A 21664-nucleotide genomic window follows, 5' to 3' on the forward strand; every position below is an offset into this window, starting at 1 on the left:
TTTGTTCTTAGTTTCCTCCCTCTCCCGCATCACCCCTCCTCTATGTCTCACTTCTTGAGGTATTTCCAGGGAAAATGCACACACTGTCTGTTATTGACACAAGCAAACATAAAATAGTGGTCATAAAGTCCGAGCTACTTTAGTCTGTGTTTTCAATCGACACGGTGTGAAAAGAACTCAGCACTGTTCTCGCCTTTTCCTGATTGGGAAAACCTTGGCTCCTCGTGCAATTTGTCAGGTTTTCATTTGATTAATGTCATTTGATTCACTCAACATTTTGATATCCGTGCACTGCATGATTTGCAGTACTCTTACATAACAGTGATGGGGGCTAGGCTTGTGAATAACTCACACGCCGGCATGGCTACACCAGAGCTACATTAAAAACATTGTTGCACAAGGCAAAGTGATTCTGATACGAGTCAGGTGTTCGTGCTCTTGTCGTGTTCTGTGTAAATAGGCCGTCACTTCCATGTGTTACTGTGGGCCTGCAGCAGGGGGCAGCGGACAGAGAATCAGTACAAGCATGGACTCTAACCTTTACAAAGCTCACAAGCACAAGACCTGTGAGGCTTCAACCTTTCTCACACAGTTCTTCATCTAAAAGTTCCAGGCAACGATAAAGATAAAGATCGCTAACACACATTGACTCCTCAGCTTTTCCGTGAGGCTCTCAGGGCTGTGCTGCTGAGTACTACCTCAACAGCTAGATCAACATCCATGACTAAGCTTCCCTCCACTGGGTAAATAACATTGTAGCAACTTAGATCCAGTAACAAAAAGTCCCAACACCTGAATGCATGCATATGTGTGGCTTTACATTCCTTTCCAGTGGTGATGTAACCATCAGATAAGGTCAGAGCGCAGCAGCAGAGGAGGTCATGGATAATATGTGACTAAGTGCTGCAATCACCCAACTGAAAGGCACTTTGCAAATGAGTCAGCATATATTTACTGACAAATACTTGTGTGTCTTTGAATGCATAACGCTCAGCAAGCCGATTTAAATGGACGTCTGGCTGCAAAATATTGCTCTCTTCTTTATTCTAGTTTAATGCAAGGGAAGGTGACAAATAGCGCTTCTTGCTCACGCACACACATGAAGACTGAGCACCCTGGTTGCACCATTATACAGGGAAAGAACACCCTAACCAGGCACACCCAAATCTCACAACCCACACATACACACATATATCCGAGCAAGCATACACACACACACACACACAAACTCCATGCCCAGACGCACACAAACACGCTGCCCTTCAAATAGTTTTTCGCAGCCTTTTATTTGGCTGCACGCCCAGTGGTTAGAGTGTTTCATTTTTCCCTGTGTATGGAACTGGGCAGCTGTCCAGAGAGACACACAAAGAGAAAGAGACGGAGAGCGGGGAGGGAGAAAGGGGGAGGGAGGAGGGGGGTTTCTAAAAGAATGAGAACTGCAGAGGGAGGGAAGAAGAGGAACAGACGAAAAAACAAGAAGAGAGGTGCCTAGACTCGTTTACTGCTTGTTCCCTCTGAAACCTTATGATTGATATGATCCTGTCTTTTTCCTTCGCTCTCACCTTGTCACACACACACTCTCTTGGTTTTGACACCATGCAGTCCCCCCTGTGCTCCTGTGGTCTAGTACACCCCCCCCCACCCCTCAACTCCTCATCCTTTTCTTCTTCTTTTCTCTTTTCTGGAACTGACCATTCTCCTCCTGTGGGAACCACCACCCTCAAACCCCAACGCCCCCACCCCTCCCCATCGTGGCCGCTTCTCTCCAGCTCCATTCAGAGCATTGCTTCCCTGTGATCTGTGTTTCTGACAGCTCTGTGAACGCGCGCACACACACACACACACACGTACACATTCACACACACAGCTCCTCTGCAAACAAACACCATGAATACTAACAGGGCTTTGTATCCACAGCACTTAAACGGGGTAGGAAGAGGCGGGCGGGGTGAGGATGTGGGGGCCACAGAGAAAAGGAGAGAAAAGCGATGGAGGAGAAAAGAGGAGCCGTGGCACTGTGTTGATCTTGCAGCCACTCTCACAGACCCCCTCCACCCACCCCCATTCACCCCCTCATCCCTGTTTCTCGTTCTCTCGTTCTTCCCACCAGTTCTCCCGGGAATAAAGACTTCCATTCATGCGCCTGAGGAGACCCACAGCGGGAGAGAGAAAAGAGGGAGGAGAGAGGGGTGGAAAGAGGAGGGGTTTTCAAGGTGGGACAGTTTGTGTATGACTGGGATCAGACCCAAAGTCTAAAATTGTGTGTATCTGTGTCTGTGCGGTACGTCTGTTTTTACTCAGCACGTTCTCTCTCAGCCGCCTGTCTATCTCAAATCTTGTGGCATCTATGCCAGACAAAGCAGCTTCTGGGAAAGTCGGGTGGGAAACTTTAAAAATTGGGCTCCGTTCAAAACTTCTACTCTTGGACTAATTCTGTGATACACTATGTGATTTGCCAACGGCCACTGGAGCAGGCGATTGATTATTTGAACCACAAACCTTTTTTTTTGTGCGATTCACTTCTGTCATGCTGCTGTCGTGTGCTCTTTCTGTTGGGCATGATAAAGCATTCGATCTACAGCGCAAACAGCCTTTCGATAACTTTAAAGTACAAGCCAGATTCAAAGCACAGTGGTAGGTTTAAAGTACCATACCCCCCAATACGTCCACAGCAGTAATCCTTCAGACTTGAGAGCTCCTAAAGATAGGAGCAAAACACCAAAGAGTCTCCTTGTCACACTCTTTTCATACACGCTCGCAAGTTGATGACTCAATTTGAACAAAAGGCCCTGATTGGCTGAACCGAGGCATGTTATTATGGGGCAATTGGAGATTTTCACCCGCTCAGTAATGGCAGACAGATTTACATACTACACAAAGTATACATCTAATCCCCACTATTAGCTCTAATGGTGTGCACAGGCGTATGTACCTCCTGCTTCTGAATAGCTCTAAGAGCCATGTTAGAGTTGTTTCATAGTCATTACAGCGATTATGTACCAGTTGTTCCTTTTATAGATGCGGCGGAACTTCTATGGCTAGTGTTACACATGTCGGTCTGCACACATGCAAACACAAAGAAAATGTACATATATAGAGACACACAACAACACACACACACACACACACACACACACAAAAGACCAAATCTAATGCTAAATTGCATGCTTCATCACGAGTTAAAATACTGTTTCATTGTTGCATCTATGGAAGTAAACAGTGCACTAATGCACACAAAAGCACAGTGAAAAAAATTAAAAAACCAATAGAACATGTTGTTTATGTATGCTGTGCACCATATGACCCAATCGTACCACTTCTGTACAACAGGAAACAATTAACAGCGAATGAGCAGCTCTAAGGGATGACTTCCTGTGTGGAATGATGGGTAATTCAAGACAGAAGCTGTGCTGAAATTAAACACTTCCTCTCTGTGGTCTATAGCAGCAAAGCCTCACTCACTTAGTTATTCACAAATAATACAGTCTATCAATCCATCTATGGTAAATGATCCACTTATGTTGCACCTTTCTAACCAAGTCTATGCTCTACAAGGCGCTTTAGATATGCTTCTCATTCACCCAGCCACTCCAACATTCATGAACAATGTTTCTTCTTTGTGAGAGGATATAAATATAGCAACTGTCCCATGGCAAGTCTTACGTGTATGTGTGTGGAGTGAAGAGAGGAAGAGATTTCTTTATCCACACATTTATTATTCATCATTAAGACAGTGAGCCTGAAAAGGTACAAAAATGGTGTGACTTTGTTTTTTTTGCTTGAACAGCTAGCACAGAGGTTCCTCCTACTTTCATCCTTTTCTTTTCTAGTGTGCATGTATGCAACGTGGAAAAGACAAAATTCTAACAGGTCTACACAATCAGACACAGAAACCATGAAGACTCAACATTTTTCATATTCAAATGCCTAAGGGGTTGAAACATTTTTCGACGTTTTAGACAAGAAAGTTAGATGTTCTCTTTGGCATCTGGAAATTGGGGCATTTTTAACCATTATAAACCCATTATTTACCATTACTGAAGAGCAAAACTGTTTCCCAACAAAGGATGCTTGCAAACAGTTGTTAGTGGTAGCTTCATAGCGTCTTGAAGAATAACGCCAGTGTCTGTGCTCTAAGTCTGAGGCTTGTGGAGTGACAGTTTCATTGCTCACTCTCCATGTTTCTGTGAATAACTCAAGTCCTCAGATAATCTTTGGCTTGTAAGAGATGAGAGGAGCGAAAGAGTTGGAGAGCCACTGTAATGACATCCTCAGTGACAGGGAGAATGGGCCAAGTGAGACACAATAGTCTTAACCAATCAGACTGCCTGCCTCCCCTCAGGCCCCCTTCTCACCAACAATAATGCCTTTGTGTAAGGCTGCACTCCACTCGTGTCTTCACAGACACACACAGACCAAAGCGCAGCATCCTACACTTTCTCAGAGAGTCACAAAGAGAAGGGTGAGAGCAGCACATTTAGAGCTGTGTCGAGGCAAAAAAAAAAAAAAAAAAAAAAAAAAAAAAACTCTGCAAGACTTAGTCTGTGTGTATTCGAACTAACAACCTGGCTCTTTGTGCATGTGTGTGTGTTTCTTTCCAGGCCTGGGCACATGACTGCAGCTGCCCCCTCACTCCCTCGTCTAAACCAGCACCCCTCCTTGCTGTGGGTTAAAGGTCGCACGGAGTGGCATTCCTCTCGGTCTGAAAGCGAACGAGCATTACACTGTGCAGAGGGAGCAGAGGAGAGAGACCAAGCAGGGTAGAACACACAAGGGGTCAAAAACGCAACAGAGCAGGGCAGGTAAAAGATGAAGAGTGCAGGACATTCGAGTGCGTGTTTGAGCGTGGATGTGTGCATGTGTCTGTGGTGAAATGAAGCAGTCAACAGAAAACCCTTGTGGCTTCTTCCTTGCTTCATAAACACAGCTGTTTGTTTAGTCTGAGCTGCCCCAAGGGACAGACACACAGACAGAAGGACAGACAGACACAGTTATATCATTTATTCATGTCAGTATCCTTACTTAAGAGACAGCGAGTGTAAATAAAAAGCCAAACTACAGAGAGATTATTTCACAAAGCCTGGAGCAAAGACATAAAGAATAGCAAAGAGCGGGGGCAGGATGACAAGGAACAATCACTTTCTGAAAGGACAGGCTTTGATGTTTTTTCACGATTTTTACTATTACAAGTTTTCAGTGTGAAAACGTTTTTACATGGTTTTAAAGTTTGGTCTTATGCAGCAGCCACGGTGATGCAACTATTCAGCTGAAGCTGGAAAAAAAATAGTACAGAAAAAGGCTCATGGAGTAAAATTAAACATAAAAAAATAAACGCTGGAGAAAAAGTTTTAATATCTTTTTGACTCACTTAAATTAGTTCCTCTAAATAAACAGGAAACAAACAAATGAATACGTCTAATTTGTAGAGTTCACATGAACTGAAGTGGATAATAGTTTTACTGCAGGCTGATTGTTCCCAGTTTATATTTTACTACAGATGACAAAAGATTTAACTAAAGAGCATCGGAAAATGCTTTAATCATAAGACATCATTCCAAAGGCTTCAAGGCAACTGACGTATTTCTTCAAGTCAAGTTTTGACAGTTTGTGATGCTATTAAGAAATATTCAAGAGGGAAAATCTTCCAGCACATCATGCTAAGAAGAAACTCAATGAGAGAAGTCAAACCTTGGGGTGGAATGTGAGAAAAACACCACTCAAGACATCTAAAGAGCTTCTGAAGTGATGGTTCCAGCCTGTACCATACACTGCATTAAACCTACAGATGTAAGGCTCCATGGGTGAGGAAAAAAGATGAAGCCAGCATTATTGAAAGAGAAGCATATGAACGCAAGACTACTGCTAGCAAAAACGCATTGTTAAGCCATGATCTTTTTATCAGTTTATAATGAGAGAAAACATTTGCAGAGTTTGTTGGGAATGCATGGCAGCGTAAGAGGAAAGGGCAAACATGGTGGCGGTTGTTTCATGCTGTGGGACTTATTTGTGGCATTGGTCTTTAGGGTTCTTAAACAGAACAACAACCTGAAGCAAACATTCAACAGCACCAAACTCTTCATTAGGAACGGAGAGTTTTAAACTGGCAAACGATGAGTCCAAACCTAAATCCTATGAAAACATCTCGAGAAAGTTGAAATCTGCCATTGCAAAAATGACTCCTTCAAACTTTCAAAAAGCAATAGAGGGGTCGCAGAAACTAACAGCAGACAGGTGCATGAAGCCTCCAGGTGGCTACAAGAATCATTAAGAGGCTGTTGTTGTTGTTGAATGTTCAAATATATAATGTATGGTGCCAATCAATGTGTCTGGACTACTCTGAATGTACTCTATCAGTGTTATACAAGTTATTTATTTTTTTCCTCTTGTTCTGTAACTTCTTACTTCTTTTATCTGAATATTGTAATTATACAAAACTGGTTCATTACCATTTATTTCTGAGGATAATTTAGGTGTGCTAATCATCTAATTCTAACCAAAAATGCATTTTTGATTGTTGGGCACTGTCATGTCTTTTCCTTTCAACCACGCTAGTAGACACACACAAACACTAACACACAGGCGTGTTCCAGACAGCTGATGGGGCCGTCAGATTTCACTGACAAACGCACTTAGTGAGACATGGTGAAAGTCAATACTCTGGCTCTACTTCTCCTTCTATTTGACTCCTCAACCCTGTTCCTTCTTCCCCTGCACCAAACATTGCCCTCTATTCTATCTGGGACTCCTCTGAAAACCAGAGAAAACACTCCTCCTCATATACACACTGACCAAACACAGAAGTATGATGGAGATAGCAAAGCAGCCACCAGAAGCACATAATGCTGTGACTCAACATCATCTATGACAGCAAAGGACATCAAACATGGCTGCCCTCCAGACCATCCCACAGCAAAGTGAGTCAAAGTGAAATGCTGTCCAAAAACCACACTCATGGCTGCGTGGCATCTGAAGAGTTTACGTGTGATACTGAGTTATGCTCCCATATGCTTGACTTGTTGTGTTTGACTTCTTTCATCGTGTTTAAAAATCCTTATCAGTTGTAACCCATCTTGAAATTCCTGACTGCCCTGCACAAAACTGACCACACAACAGGTCTGCATGTTCAGGGCAAGCTGGTCCCTGACTCAGCCACGGGCATTTATTTAAATGCAAGTGGCCCAGGTCTTTATTAAAATGTACCTTAAGCTAGACTGGCTATTATAGGCAGCCTGCATCTGCCTGAAGAAGAACAGCAACCCACTGGGACCGGACACAATAGTGGATGAATAGAGCTTGACCTTTGGAACGGATTGAGAAGATTGTATGTGTGTGTCTGATTGAGAAATTAGCTACAGTTCTAACCAAATGGTCAACACAAGCACGCACACACTCACATGCACACAGGCACCAAATCCAGCCCCGAGGGTAAGAAAGCAAAGGCCAGACTCCAGTTGTCTCAACCCTGACCCACTCGCACAAACAAACAATGCGGCAGAGTCACACACGGAGACACGCACACGCAGACACTGAGACTTGCACAACAGCAGTTCAGCTATCACCTCAGCTTTTGAATGTCCGGTGAGGTCAAAGTTCACCTCTTCTTCTGCTGCCCTCCAGCGCTCCTTTGTATGGCTGTGTGTCTCTGTGTGTGTGTGCATGTACATGTGCTCACAAGGAGTGACCTTGCGGAGTCATTCATTGTTGATACGCTGCAGCGAGAGCGCTACTGCAGAGCTGATTAAGGCAGTCTTGAAAAATGTGTATGGTTCGTATTTCTTATTACTCATTTTCTAGAGATATAACCCAGTTTTGTGGGGACTCACCTTACTTTGGGGTACAAAAGTAAGTCTTCGTATTTCAGCATGAAGACCTGATTTAAGATGATATTAAAATTAGGTGTAAGAAAGTAGGGTGCATCTCCAGGATGTCCTCTGAAGTGATGGAAATATGACTGCTGTGCATAGGTGTGTGTGTGTGGGGGAAAGACATATGAACAGATTGTGTTTTGACTGGACTTTCTTAAGATCTGAGAGATAGTTGAGAACAGATCAGAGGTTAGATGGAAAGAGGCGTGTTGTGTGTGTGTGTGTCAGTGTGTGTGTCAAGTGTGTATAGGGTGTGTATGGGGGTCAGACACAGATGGACAGCTGGTGTTTCCGTGGTGCTAAATCACTCACCCCTCCCCAGCTCACATGCACACAAACACATTCACATGTCCCATCCCCCATCTACCAGAGGGAAACGCCCCTTAAAGCATTCCCAGTTCATACTCTCAAACGCTGCACACCGAGGGCACACAAGCAGACACCAAAAATGAGGCTCTAACCACAATGACAGACACCAGAAAGGTCCAATATGACAGTTTGGTCTAGCAATATCAGAGGTGATCATTTCATGTTCATACATATTTATAAATCAGTCAGGGATTGCTCTCTGTGGGTAAGCATGATGCATCACACACAAGCTGACACACACGCTTCTATTTTATGAGCTCATCAAGTCCCTCAGGTCACCAACCGCCATCTCAGACAGGGATAAAAAAGCTTACATCAAAAGGCCTCCCATTTCACACACACATGTGCACGTATTGCATGCACACACACTTGGCGTGGCGACCGTAGCAGCATTAATTTCCCCGTGAATGCACTTGACTAACACATAATAATCCCAAACACTGCTGGGAGACCACCAAGCAGCAACACACACACACATAGCCAGGAGGACCACCAAGCAGAGGGGCTGTCAAGACAAGATAAGTGTGCATCTAACGTCAGGCTTTTGGATGCACCCAGTAATACACACACATACACATAAGCAAACACACACATAGAACAACAACAACACACAGCCTGGCCTGGACTCCTGGAAAAGCTCTGGCTTATCTCTCCCCACAGATAGTGAAATGGATTAAGAGCCACATTTGGCACGTCCAGGGAACTGGACAGATAACCAGGAAAGCACTCTCTCTAACTGCAATCACTGCTCGACATGATTTGTGCGTGTTTGTGTATGTGTGTGAGCAGTAGAGAAAGAGAGCACTTTAGTCAGCGCATGCTCCGCGCCATGTGAAGGCATCGGACCAATAACTGTGCGTCTATGTGTTTGTGTGCATGAGGACATGCATGTCTGGAGGAGTGATGCAGCAGTTGACCCAGGACCCAATCCATTAAAACACACACATTCATCTTCCAAACACACACAGTGTGCCCAGACAAAGAGCTGTGTGTGAGAGGACGTTCAGCATGTGTGTGATGTCAGCTGGAGACAGAGAAGGGGAGCCCATCATATCCTGTTAATGTGTGTATGTGGGTCTGTCCCCTGACACGACGTGCCTGCTCAATGACTCCCCTGGTTATGGATGCCTGCTATGAAGATGATAAAAGAATGAGATTCCCTTTAAGACTAGGAAATTACACCTTTTATTCCTCTTCTCTGTGTTCTCCTCTCTCCCTTCTTGTCTCATTCACGACTCTCTACATAATAGATACTCAGTAATTTACTTTGTAGCGAGTGGCAAATAAATATCATTATGTGTCATTACAGACAGGTGTAGAATCATATAAGTATCACTTTTGAATCTATTTAATGTGAAGCATTATTTTGTGGGATGATACTTCTAATGGATACTCTTGCCAGAACTATAAGGCACATAAACTTTACATATGGCGTACTTTATTAGCAAACAGAGACTGAGATTTAGGTTTATATTCATTTTCTTAGAAAAATGCAAGCACCCACTCGAGCCCATTTCCACCATTGAACAAGTAAATTCTGCCGCAAAGCGATGCAAGAGCAGAAGAGAAGAGAGGAGAAGATTCTTGGGATGCCACATAAGAGAGGATGACTAAAAACACCACTTCCATGTCATGCTACATGTTTTCCTTCTTATCTGTCTGTCTGTCTTTCCCCTTTTCTATCTATTAGAGTCAAATCTCCGTTTTAATGGGTTTCTATTGTATCTTGCCTCTCTCCCTCCTCTATTCACCACACTACCACACGCACATACACACTCCCTCTGAGGGGGCCCCTTAACCAGGCTCTCCATATGCCTGACCCCCACCTCCTTTCTCCTCCTCCTCCACCTCTTTCCACAACCCCCTTCTCCTTTCCCCTTCTCCTGCTCACACTCTGGCTTCTGCTCCGCTGCTGCTGCCCCACGCTGCCATCTGCTACAAGACAAGAGAGGCTGAAAGAGGAAGAAAAGAGTGATGAAAAAGAGTGCGTGAAAAGAGGAAGACTTGAGGGAAGAAAAGACTGCAGGGACAAGTGTGGAAAGAGAGACAGATAAAAAGATAAAGAGGGAGAGAGCGGGAAAGAGTAGATGTGGACACAATACAACAGAGAGTGGAGAGGCTGTCCATCTGCTCCCCACCTCACCTCCCCTCCCCTCCTGACACACAGCCTCACATACACCACAAAGAGAGTATTTAACCTCAACACACACACACACACACACACAGGCTCACAGAAAGAGAGGGAGACAGAGAAACAGCCCAGCCTCTCTCCTTAACCCGTTCCTCTCCAGCGAGCCTGCCTGTATTACACCCTTGGGGTGGCAGGTGATGGGTGGATGGAGGGAAACCATGTTGGGGTAAGAGGAGGGGAAGGTGGCTGGGAGTGACTGAGGGACAGAGCAAAGAGGATGAAGGGTTGAAACTGATCTGAACCAACATCAACACATTCTCTACTCCGCTTCCCTCCCCTCCACAAGCCTCAAACCTCAACAGACACCAGCTTTCCGCCCTGTCACCATGACAACCTCTGTCAATCATCATCAAGCAGTGGGCTTCCCAATTAAGGGTTGATGGCGCTAGATTAGGAATGGCTCCCAAACATAAGAGAGATGAGCTCAGCCCACTCAGCTTTCTAATGGAAACACTGAATCTTTTCTGTGGTAAACATGTCTTTTCATTCTTCATTTACAGAACAGCACAAGCAGGTCAGACAGTCTACTTTATGGCGAGAGTACACATCCCACAGACAGCTAACTAAAACTCTGGCTGCAGATTAAGTTCATTTTTGCCAACGACAAAGCAGCCACCGCATTTTCTTTCCAAGCAAATAATTGTGTGAATAACGCTACAAACATAAACACAGAGCTACGGTTCCATCGTTGTTGACTTTGAGTCTCCGCTCTGTTATGAATCCCAAACATCTACAATCAGCCCAAAAAAATTACTGTAATTATCCAGTAATTAACAAGCTCAAGACATAAATAAAAACGGGGGGAAAAGAGTGAGATCTGGTTTGAACATTCTTTGCAGCAAAATCGTGCACTTTTTCCATCTCTCCTCTTTCTACGACTTTTAACAAAAAACTGACAGGATGACCAGCATGCAGCCTCTAATTGGCTGAAAACTGTATTTCCATAACCTCATCTTTCTGAGAAAATGTCAAGAGATATTCTCTATAAAAGGGTTGTTTTTTATGGGTATTGTCTGCCGTGCACAAGTTTCCCTCAACAACAAACTCTTTGATGAACATCCCACAACTATTTTCAAACCCTTCGTTAACACTGGCTCAAATGAGACAATGGATGGAGTTGAAGCTTTCCGTGCTAGATTAGGCTGGTAAAAATAACAGTCAGGGACCCCATTACCTCATGAGCCCCTTGAATTTGAGTGGGAACCAAAAGACCAAAGAACGACAGAGCAAAACACTACTCAGCACCATGTTGACAATACAACGCCTCCAGCCCTGCTGGGCCTGTCGAGCTCAGTACCATTGAGATGACTGTCAGGTTTGGTCACACACACCACCGTGTAGGTCAACACACCCCGCAAACACAAGATTTCCCCAAGGACCTGTACATACACAGTGTCACACACTCCAAAAACCAGTATAGTGTGTGCAGGATGATGGAGAAGGGGAGGGGTAAAGGCTGGGACCCACAATGGCTGATTTCATTACAGGAGAGGAGAGAAGTGGAGAGGAACACGAGCGATGAGGAGAGGAGACAGGAAAGGTCTCTGTGTGTATGACCACAAATGGAGAGGGCAGACACCAGCTGTCACTTGCTTGTGTCAGCCCTATTCTCAGCTGCTATGTGGATGTGTGTCGTGTACGTCTGCGTGTGTGTGTGTGTGTGTGTGTGTGTGTCACTGTGTGATCTCAGTCACAGCGGTTTCAATTTACAGAGCAAACTTTGACTCTTTGTAACCAAGCCGGCAAAAGAAGCTACTGAGAAAGGTACAGAGATGTTAAGATAGACGGGATCAGATTTTCACTCTAACTTACAAAAAAAAAAAAAGAAGAATTACACTTTACATCTAATTACACTCGTTTTAAATGCATAAGAGGCAGCTGTGATGTTGTCTTACCCTTTTTCTCGGGGGTGCTCGTTCCTCGTCCTTTGGGCCCCGCCCTGCTCCTGCCCCGCCTCCTGTTCGCCCCTGCCGTCCTCCTTTGCCCTCTCCAATTGGTGGTCTTATGGTCATCCTGATCTCCGGTGGGCAAATATAGTTCTCAAGGCTCTTGGGGGGCTTCTTGGTGCGCTTGGTGGTCTGTATCTTCAACTTTAGACTTCCTTCCTGGAAACTTGCTTCCTTGATGGAGAACTCCTGCTCCTCCATAAGCCCCTCCCCCTGTTCCTCTAAACCCTCCCCCTCACTGACGCCACTGTTAATCACATCATCACTGCGCACCAACCCGATGCCACTTGCCCCTAGCTGGTTCCCCTCATTTTGCCCCACCCTTCCTCCCTGAAGGTCCGCCTCTTTGGGTCGGGCTGAGCCAACCAGATCCCTTGGCTCCATCCACGCTCCCGCCAGAGCCAGTCAGGATGGGGGAAGCTGTGGCAGCCAGCCAATAGGAAGACAGAGAGCAGTGATCTGGTGGACTGGTTAGTTGTTGTCAATCAGCTACTGAGGTTGTGTTTGTTGTCCCACAGGAACACAGCGAAGCCAGGGACAGTCTGTGGAAAGATGAATGACATGATTAGGGAAAAAATGGCAAACCGTCCTGTCATCTCCACAGCTTCTATTCCATTACTATCTCTCAGCACGGGATTGTTCACTGTCAACAACTACATTGCTGTTAATATGAAGACAAATACACAGAGCTGTGTAGAGGCGTGCTGCCAGGCTCTTATTTGCATTTTGAATTTTCTGAATTTTGACACCCAGTATTGTTTGCTTTTTCTCCCACTGCTCCCTTCTTTACTCTCCCTATCACCCTCCCCTCCTCACTCCATCCCTACAGCGGGTCTGAAGCAGAGCCATGCAGATACTAGAGTGATCAGTGCAAAATAAGACATTCCTCCTCTCTGCTCTAAAGCCAGGCTGAAGTTAGCCTGAGGACAAAAAAAAAGAAAAAAACAAAAACAACGAAGCGGACTTCTGTCGTTATTTTTTCTGCTTTTCAACAGAGCTGGGAAGGAGGCAGAGAATCACACAGGGGGAAAACGAAAGACAGCAAAGCAAGACGGAGGGAAGGAATCTAAATTCTTTCCCCAGATGTGGTTTACGAGCTGGTCTGGAAAAAACAGCGTCTGAACTCTTTTACACATGCATGCAGCAGCATTGCTACATGCATGCATTAGAAAAAAATAAATACAACCATGCACATAGCGACACATCCAAATGACAAAGTTGCTGTCACCGAGACGGCTACACATCTGCACCCCTGCTGCTATTTAGAGAAAAGATTGTGTCGCCATTCCTCACAGGATTCAGGTTTTCTGTGTTGGATAATTGCACATCTACATACTCACATCCACACACACATACATGTGCACTTACGCAGGCCAGGGGTATAAACAGGAAGCAACCAAAACAAACACTGGACTTCACTTCTCACCACAACTCCAGGGAATCCCATCAGTCAATATGACAAGAGGCATGACTGAGCTGGAAGTCAGGAATGCTGTCTCACAAGCTGAGCTTAGCTTGACACCATTTAAAATAATGAGAACCCAGACCAGACCACTATCTGCAGACACGACTCTTGTAAAAACTTACTGCTTGCTGAAGACATCTGAAGACTAAGGTGTTTACAACAGACAAGAAACATTAAACACCTGCAAGCTTTATACTCTTCGATTTGATTGCTGCTGGGATTTTGGATTACCTAAATATGTTTTCTCAGTCTGTACTCCTGTATAAGCCAAAGCTACTGTGCAAACGGTTGATCACCATCGTAATACCCAAAAGGACTTACAGCACATGCTTTGCAGTGTGATTGAATAATCATAATACGCAGGGGTATTTCCACAAACTTGTCAGTGTAAGCCAGCACACAGATCAAAGCTGGTAATTGGTCATTTTACTTCTGCAAATCTTTGTTGAAAGAGAAACAAAAGAACCGTTACTTTAGCCCTTCTCGTTAGCTGTACAGTTTGCTGATCTGAAACCACTTATTAGAATTTTTAATGTAAGTTCCGGTAGTTCAAAGCTGACTATGTATCAAGAAATATAAAGGACCGTGCAGTGTTTTTCTTAGAGTTAACATTGTGAACTCTACTGATACACTTCCAGAATAATTTCCTATCAAAGAATTGGAATGATTTCATTCACAAATACATGTATGGAAAGAGTCTTGCTTAAGTCTATTTTACAATCCTGATTTCATTGTCAAAAGTATTGGTAACCTGAAGTTAAAACATCTTATACTGTACAAACTGTTCAAAAATAAAACAGTGTTATTTAATAGGAATGACAGATTGTTTCCCGTTTCTTACTCATTGGAACAAATGCAGGAGTGCATTGAGAGAGAAATGCTGGAACCACCACGTGGCAACTGTCAAAGATCATTAAATGCCTGTTTCAACAGATCATAATCTTCTCAATAAGTGAGAAAAATGTTATGTGATGTTCCCCAATGATACACAATGAGAAAAGTCTGATTGTGGAAAAATAGCCACACAAGACATCTAACACGCTCCAGGCTGACTGGGGCAATATGGAGTGATGGAGTGATGTAGCCCTCCATGGGCAAAGGGCAAGGAAGGCACCACTAATGACAGAAGGGTACAAAAAACAATAAGGACTAAAGTTTGCAAAGTTTTTTAGGAGAATTCTCTACGAAGAGAGGGAAACCAAAGAATAGCTTTCGGGAATTAAGTGCTTCAACTTGTTCACAGGTTGCAAAATGAAGCCCAATAAGGAAAAGTACACCCCACCAGGAGTAAAACATGGTGGAGGTTGCATCATGCTGTGGGGCTGTTGCCTCTGGTACTGGAGGTACTACATCTATCAAGTGAGTAATGAAATCAGAAGATGTCCCAGGAACTGACAAATGTGTCGACCTGTGTCAGACAACAAAGTTTGAAGAGAGGACAGTGACTCAAAGCACACAGCCAACACTGAAACTGAAATGTTAGATGGCTTGAAACTAAATCCTAACATAAATTTTGTTGCTGTGTATTGCTGTACTATGACCTCACAGCGACTTTTCAGAAACCCGACGAGATTTTTAACTTAGCTGTCCAACCACAGCTGATTTAATGGAGGAATGAGAATGGAGGAACCAAATTCTCAAATTTCTTTTTACAGTCCAATGTTATTTTCTTTTGCGGTTCATCTCTCGATTTTGAGTGCAAAGCTTTTTGGCAGCCTGAAAATCTCAGATGTCAGAGTCTCCTTAATTTATGTCTTCCACTAAATAGTCATCAAATCAGACCCTGTACACTGATTAACCACACAATGGCAAGAGTTACATCAATCGGTCACACTACTACATAAATAAAACAGGCAAGTGAACACTTTGATGGATAAGCATTCTTAGGAGTGATTTTTGTACCCCGCTTAAATTAATATAAACCATCAGCATCCAGGAAGTTAGGAAATCATCCAAAAACTCAAAACCGCCACTGTGGTCATTAAATAGCTGGCAAGTATTTGAAGTTTTACAGAAGAAATAAAGGATATGAAGTATAGGCCTGGTCTCAGCCTGATCTAACACAGTGCCCACATGACCCTGTTTGGTCCTTCAAGAGTCTCCCTGGACCCTATGCCAGTGTGGTGACTTGTCTGAATGGTATGTGTGGAAGCCACCTCAGCTTTCACACATACCACGCATAGCATGTGACTGCAAACAAAGACAGGAAAAAGAGACAGCTGCCAAGCACAATGTGACACGCACACACGTTCACAGATCAAATAGAAACTTCAGAAGAAACTCCCCTTTGAGTGATGCTCTTAAGACATAGTGTCTCTTCACGACTGTCACACAGTATGACAGCAGAATGGCATCCCGCCTAAGTACAGCAATGATTCCTGGCTATTACTGCTTAAACTACTTAGCTGGGTCATGGCTATTCCTCCTCCCTCCCCGCTTGGTGCCCTAAGCGGTGTTGGAACTGTTACTGGCAGGCTGAGAGTTTATGTAAGGCTGACCCCTCCTCGGGCCTCCCTCACTTACTTACTTAGCCTGAGCCTCACTGTCTCTCTCTCTTATGCACACAAACACACTGATACACATACACACACACCTCAACTAGCCTCAGACAGCAGGCTGATTGTTAGAGGCCAGTCTCACTGCATAAATAGCTTTATTATGTTCTCAAAACTGCCAGCGCTAACCAGCTTCCCTCTCAAATAGCATAAGGTCAGTCCCTGTGCTGGATGTGAGAGGCTGTGAATGAGACAGTCGTGCAACATTTTGCCTTACCAACAACTATGATAAAGCATCGATAATGGAATACAGATGGACAGAGGAGAGATGGTGAATGATGCAGACACACAGATAAAACTGAGGAAGAAAAGAGTGTGAGTTAAAAAAAAAACAGAGAGCGAAAGGGGGGAAGAGGGGATGGTGGGATGGCAGCAGAAACACAACCTTTTAAGGCTGCATACCCAGCAGCCTATTGCCTGAGGTGGACTCGCAAATAGCTCATACACACATGCAGACAGATGCATGAACAGACACATTTACAAAAACAGACTCACACCAGTCATTTTTTTCCTTTTTAAATGTGAGGGAAGTACAAGCGCCGCGATCTGCGACTGAATATTTGAATTTCCTTCTTTAATTTATTATTTTTCTCTTTTATTTGCAGCCTTTGGATGAGGCAGGGTTTCTAAAAAGGATCCAATCGTCAGTTGCACATAAATCAAAAGGAAGAGCCCCAGCCTTCTGGTGCTCAAGTCCAGTGGGCACAGATACGAGCCTTCAAGCTGAGGGTCTATTAGTCCTCTGCATCTGAGTAGACCAAGGTGAAGGAGGCCATCAAAGTGCTTATCCTGATTTTTTGTGTTAATAGAATGCATTTATGAATAAAGACTCTCTCTCTCCGCTGTTTAACATGGATGGCACAAGCATGTGTTCAACTAGGGCAGCTAGAAGGACATTCATAAAGCACCATGTGTGGGGCAGCCATAATTGAAAATGATGGCCTTAAAGCTGCTTCGTGCAGGAGCATACGCACAGATCCTTTGGTCGAGCCATATGCCAGGTAGCACTAAAAACATCCTCACCTAACTACCCTGCACAAGCAGATGAATGTTAAACCATTTTAACTGCAGCAGAAGCCACAAAATGGCTGTCAGCAAAAACACCTCCCCTACTCCCCAACTGTCTTCCTCCTTCCCCTTACCTCACTCCCCCCCCAACTCCTGTTCTCTCCCTTCTTCTCTGTGCTACCACTTTCCTTTACCCTCCACCTCCCTCTTTCTGTGTGCTCTGCCAAAAGGTGCTCCAGTGCTGATATTCTGTTAAGAGAGCCTGCCAACAGTTAGATTTGTCCTTGGATCCCGTTCACACACCCCCTCCTCCCAACTATCTCTCTGTGATCCTATTTCGACCCAAGGTATCCAGCTCTGAAGGGGATACACCTAATCGATTTCTCATGCTTTAATTTAAAGGTGGCACGGGCATCTCGTTGCCTAATAGGGAGTATAATAGCCACAAAATCGCTGCCAGGTTTGAGGGGAGTTGAAACTGCAAACAACTCAAGATCAATGAATCACCTCTATTATCCAACCCTCAACCTCCTCTCTTTCCACCTGGTCACGCACCTCTCTTTACAGCTGCCTCTCCTCTTATGCCCTTTATCACCCAGCGCTCATTTTCGCAGCTTGACTCCCACATATCACAGAGATCTGATCATATTTCCACACTTTCCTTGACGAACTCAAGCTCGTCTGTTTGTCTTCTGGTTCTGTGGTTTTGACTGAGGTTTCTGGGAGCTGCTGATAAAAGCCGCATACTGCCACTGACTTTCAGCCCTCACCTTGCTTTACAAGACCATCAATTTTGGCCGCACATTTTTCTGACACCCATGGGAAACTGATCGGTTGCTGTTAAACATAATTAGAGAGGAGCAGCACCGACTTTCATCATGCCCACTGCTCCATGCACTACAAGCGACGCCACGTGTATCCACACTGGCATGTCTGCACTGATGCTATGGCGGGATTTGCAGATAGTGTGCTGAAATTAGGAACAAGCCAAAATGTAACACACTGAGCATACACTGGGCATACTTTCAACGTGGCACCTCTGGACTTTTTCGTAACATTTGTTCCTCTCTGCCCTCAGTAACTCCACCAGAACTTGAAAACTCCACCAGAACAGAAAAAAACATTGAACCAAAATCATTGGTGTATAGCAGGTTAATGCAGCATGACAGTTTCAGAAAGTGACAACCATCTGCTTGCTGGCATGTCACAGACTGAGATGCTGTGGGATGGACAGTGAAGATGCAGGAAGCCCATCCCGATGGATCAACATCTGATCTAAGAGCAGTGGAGGAGCTGGTCCTAGATCAGTGTGGTGGACACTTCATCGCATTGGCCGAATTAAACGTTTAAGCTCACAGCCACAGAATTACCAAGGTATTACACAGTAATACTCAACGGTGCATACCTGAGCTGCACAGCATTGTTTGGGGGTGTCTACGTGCCTGCATCTGCGCGTGGTCGTGTGAGTATGAGCGCGCGTGAATGTGCTCAAACGATTTTTTTCTTTTTTTTTTTTGGCATGTGACTACAAGCAATTTCACATTCTTGATTTAAGGAGCAACAATGGCACAGACAAAACGTCGGTCAAGGTGGCATGTAAACAGCCCACATGAAAAGCAGACAGAGCAGCAAATAATATCAACACAAAAGTGAACACATTTACAGGAGAAGTGTGTTCAGGTGTGGAATGTGGCCAGTCAACCGGGGCTACTTACCCATGTCTAATGTTGTCACACAGTCGGCTCTAACGTGTGAATATTTTATCAAGATCATTTACAATCCATTTAGCCTAGACACATTTTACTCAAGCGACGGAGGGGATGACAGCCTCCTGGGGAGCTGTCAAACGGTGCCGGAAAATATATATATTTATATATATATTTATATGTATATAAATATATATATATAGAGAGAGAGATTTTTTTTTTTACAGAAAACCCGGGGGAAAATGGCGTCAACTGGGCTTTCAGGGGGAAAAAATAGGATTTGCAGCCGATCTGATGACAGAATCAAGGTAGCCAAACAGGCGCAAAAAAAAAAAAAAAAAAAAAAATCCAGTCGGAAACTTGCCGCTTGTGTCCAGTTCCTCACAGAAATGAGACCCTCAGAGGCTCCTGCCGGTGGACTCGTGTCGTGGAGAGCCGCGGCGGTGCAGAGTGCGTATCCGATGCCTTGCGGGATCGTTTGCTACTCGGGAAGCTGCACAGCGCTGAGATCCCTCGCAAATCCGCTACTCGACTGATAGGGGAGGAGGAGGGGGAGAGGGACTAGTACTGCAGTCAAAACAAGCTGCCCGCATCCGACTACAAGCCCAAATCCAGCGGGGAAATTTCAGCGGCAAGACCGCGCTTTCAGCCGTCAGTAAAGAAGAGCGGGGAGCTGAGGCAGGACGCGGTGGTTTGGGTCGCTTTCTGTCGCTGGCTGCACTGGATCACTGCTTTCTGTTTCTTTGCGTGTGCGTGCCTCCGTCTCTTTCTCTGCTTTTCCGATCGGTGAATGTCAGGTCCCGGAGCCTGGTGTCTGGTAATGATCTCACCCAGCAGACTGAAAGCTCTGGCCAAGCTGAGCGGTTCAGTGGAGAGGAGAGGAGGAGCGACATCGCCGCCACCTGGCTGCAAGCAAGATCAGCACGTCCCCTTTTTATCCAGCCTCCTCCTGCTTTCACCAGCATTTTCTCCTGAGAGACAGCTCATACAGGCATGGTGTTATTTTAGATTAATGCAAATAGGGAAAGCAACATCTGGCTAAAGCTTGTTGTGCTGACTGAGTCGCTGTCAGAGAAAGTTATTTTCCTCCTTCTTTCAACAGGTTCAGACAGGCAACATGTGTAGCCTATATCATGGACAGATTGAATGAGATGACACAAAATCAACTGGATAAGAATGATTACGAATAATAGTTCCAGGTTTCATGGTTTTGAAATGCCTGAAACAACAAAAATTATCATGAGCACCATGAAATCATGCTACATAAGAAAAGTTTAAGCTCTCAAAAGACTGAACCCTGATCAGTTTGAGTCGGATCAGCTGGGTCATTTCTCTGTAGATCTTTTGTCATGGTTGGAAAAGTACAGGAGGACCTTATCCAACACGACCTCACCTAACACATCTGTGAATTTACTGCAACTATGTGCAGTTGGACCTCATGTATGAGGTGAGAAAACTTCATCGTCTGATAAAAGAAAGAAGCAAACCTCCATATGAACATCCATCAGGCTGCTCCACTGTTTTCTTTTTTGTTTTCAACATCCTGTATTGAATCTAAAAGGGAACGAAAACAATATATGTCAAATGCTGAAAAAGAAAACTTGCTGTTGGCTAGAGAATTTTAAAAAGTTGGAACAGGGGCAACGAAAGACAAGGGAAGTAATGAAAAGAATTATACTTATTGGATCATCCCATTACTTATGAGGACAAGTATCAAAAGGTCTTTAACATCGTCAGGAAAATGGCAGAGGCTCCAAACGCCAAAATATAAAATGTTTCATCTATGGCACAAAATATATGAAAAATGGAGACCATTTGGGGAAATGACCGAAAGGACATACAGACTGGCTGTGATCTTGGACCCTGCATTAGAAATAGACATTGTTCTGTGCTGGAACTCTTTGCATGAGCTCAGTAAAACGCCCAAACAACAACGTTAACCCAGTCCAACTCTAAATCCACATGTGAAAGCTATAAACAACATTCTGAAATGCAGCCATCCTCTTTGGTCCTGAGGCAAATGGAAGTTGCTTCTTTTCTTAACAAAAAAAAAAGAAAAAAAGAAGAGAGAGCCACCTGGCTTGTCATCAGGGTGTAGTTAGCCTCCATGATGATATGTGGGAGCATTTGTGCACATGGCATGTTTGAGTCGACTTGCATCTGTAAAGATTTTTTATTTTTTTAAGCTTTGGTTGATTCAGAAAGATGAAGACAAACGATATTCGGCACATAGTACCACCATCCAGATGCTAAACTGGCCTGCATGCAGTCCGGACCAGTTCAAGTTTCACTCAAATGTAAGAGCCCACGAAGGGACTAAGCTATCAAAAATAACAATATTGATATATTTTTTTAAAAATGGACTGTGAATAAAGTGTTTTATCAGTGACTGCCTCAAAAGATCGCTTCTTCCCTATCAGTTCAATTCAGATAAAATGGATATCTAGCATTAAAAAAGAACATTATGAATGGTTTCTCAGCTACAGTCTGCAGCGATGCAAACCTCTGCTGAATTATCAGAAATCGTATCTGAAACTGTTCTAATGCACACTCTAAGGG

At 44.3% G+C, this 21664-nt stretch overlaps 1 protein-coding gene across 2 annotated transcripts in view; it reads right to left on the minus strand.

Moving 5' to 3' along the window:
• Positions 1 to 19968, minus strand: part of setbp1 (SET binding protein 1) — a 36416-nt gene extending 16448 nt beyond the window's left edge. The window contains exons 1-2 of one of the 2 annotated variants that reach the window (XM_072388041.1): positions 19470 to 19968; positions 12321 to 12913 (exon numbers count right to left, since the gene is read on the minus strand). In XM_072388041.1, coding sequence (XP_072244142.1) covers positions 12321 to 12755 — 435 coding nt within the window. In that variant the 5' untranslated portion in view covers positions 12756 to 12913; positions 19470 to 19968. The other variant, XM_072388042.1, reaches the window with a different exon arrangement.
• Positions 19969 to 21664: the final 1696 nt, after the last annotated feature.

This window comes from Leuresthes tenuis, unplaced genomic scaffold, assembly GCF_036924035.1.
Source record: "Leuresthes tenuis unplaced genomic scaffold, fLeuTen1.0.hap1 SCAF_6, whole genome shotgun sequence".
Taxonomy (NCBI): Eukaryota; Metazoa; Chordata; class Actinopteri; order Atheriniformes; family Atherinopsidae; genus Leuresthes; species Leuresthes tenuis.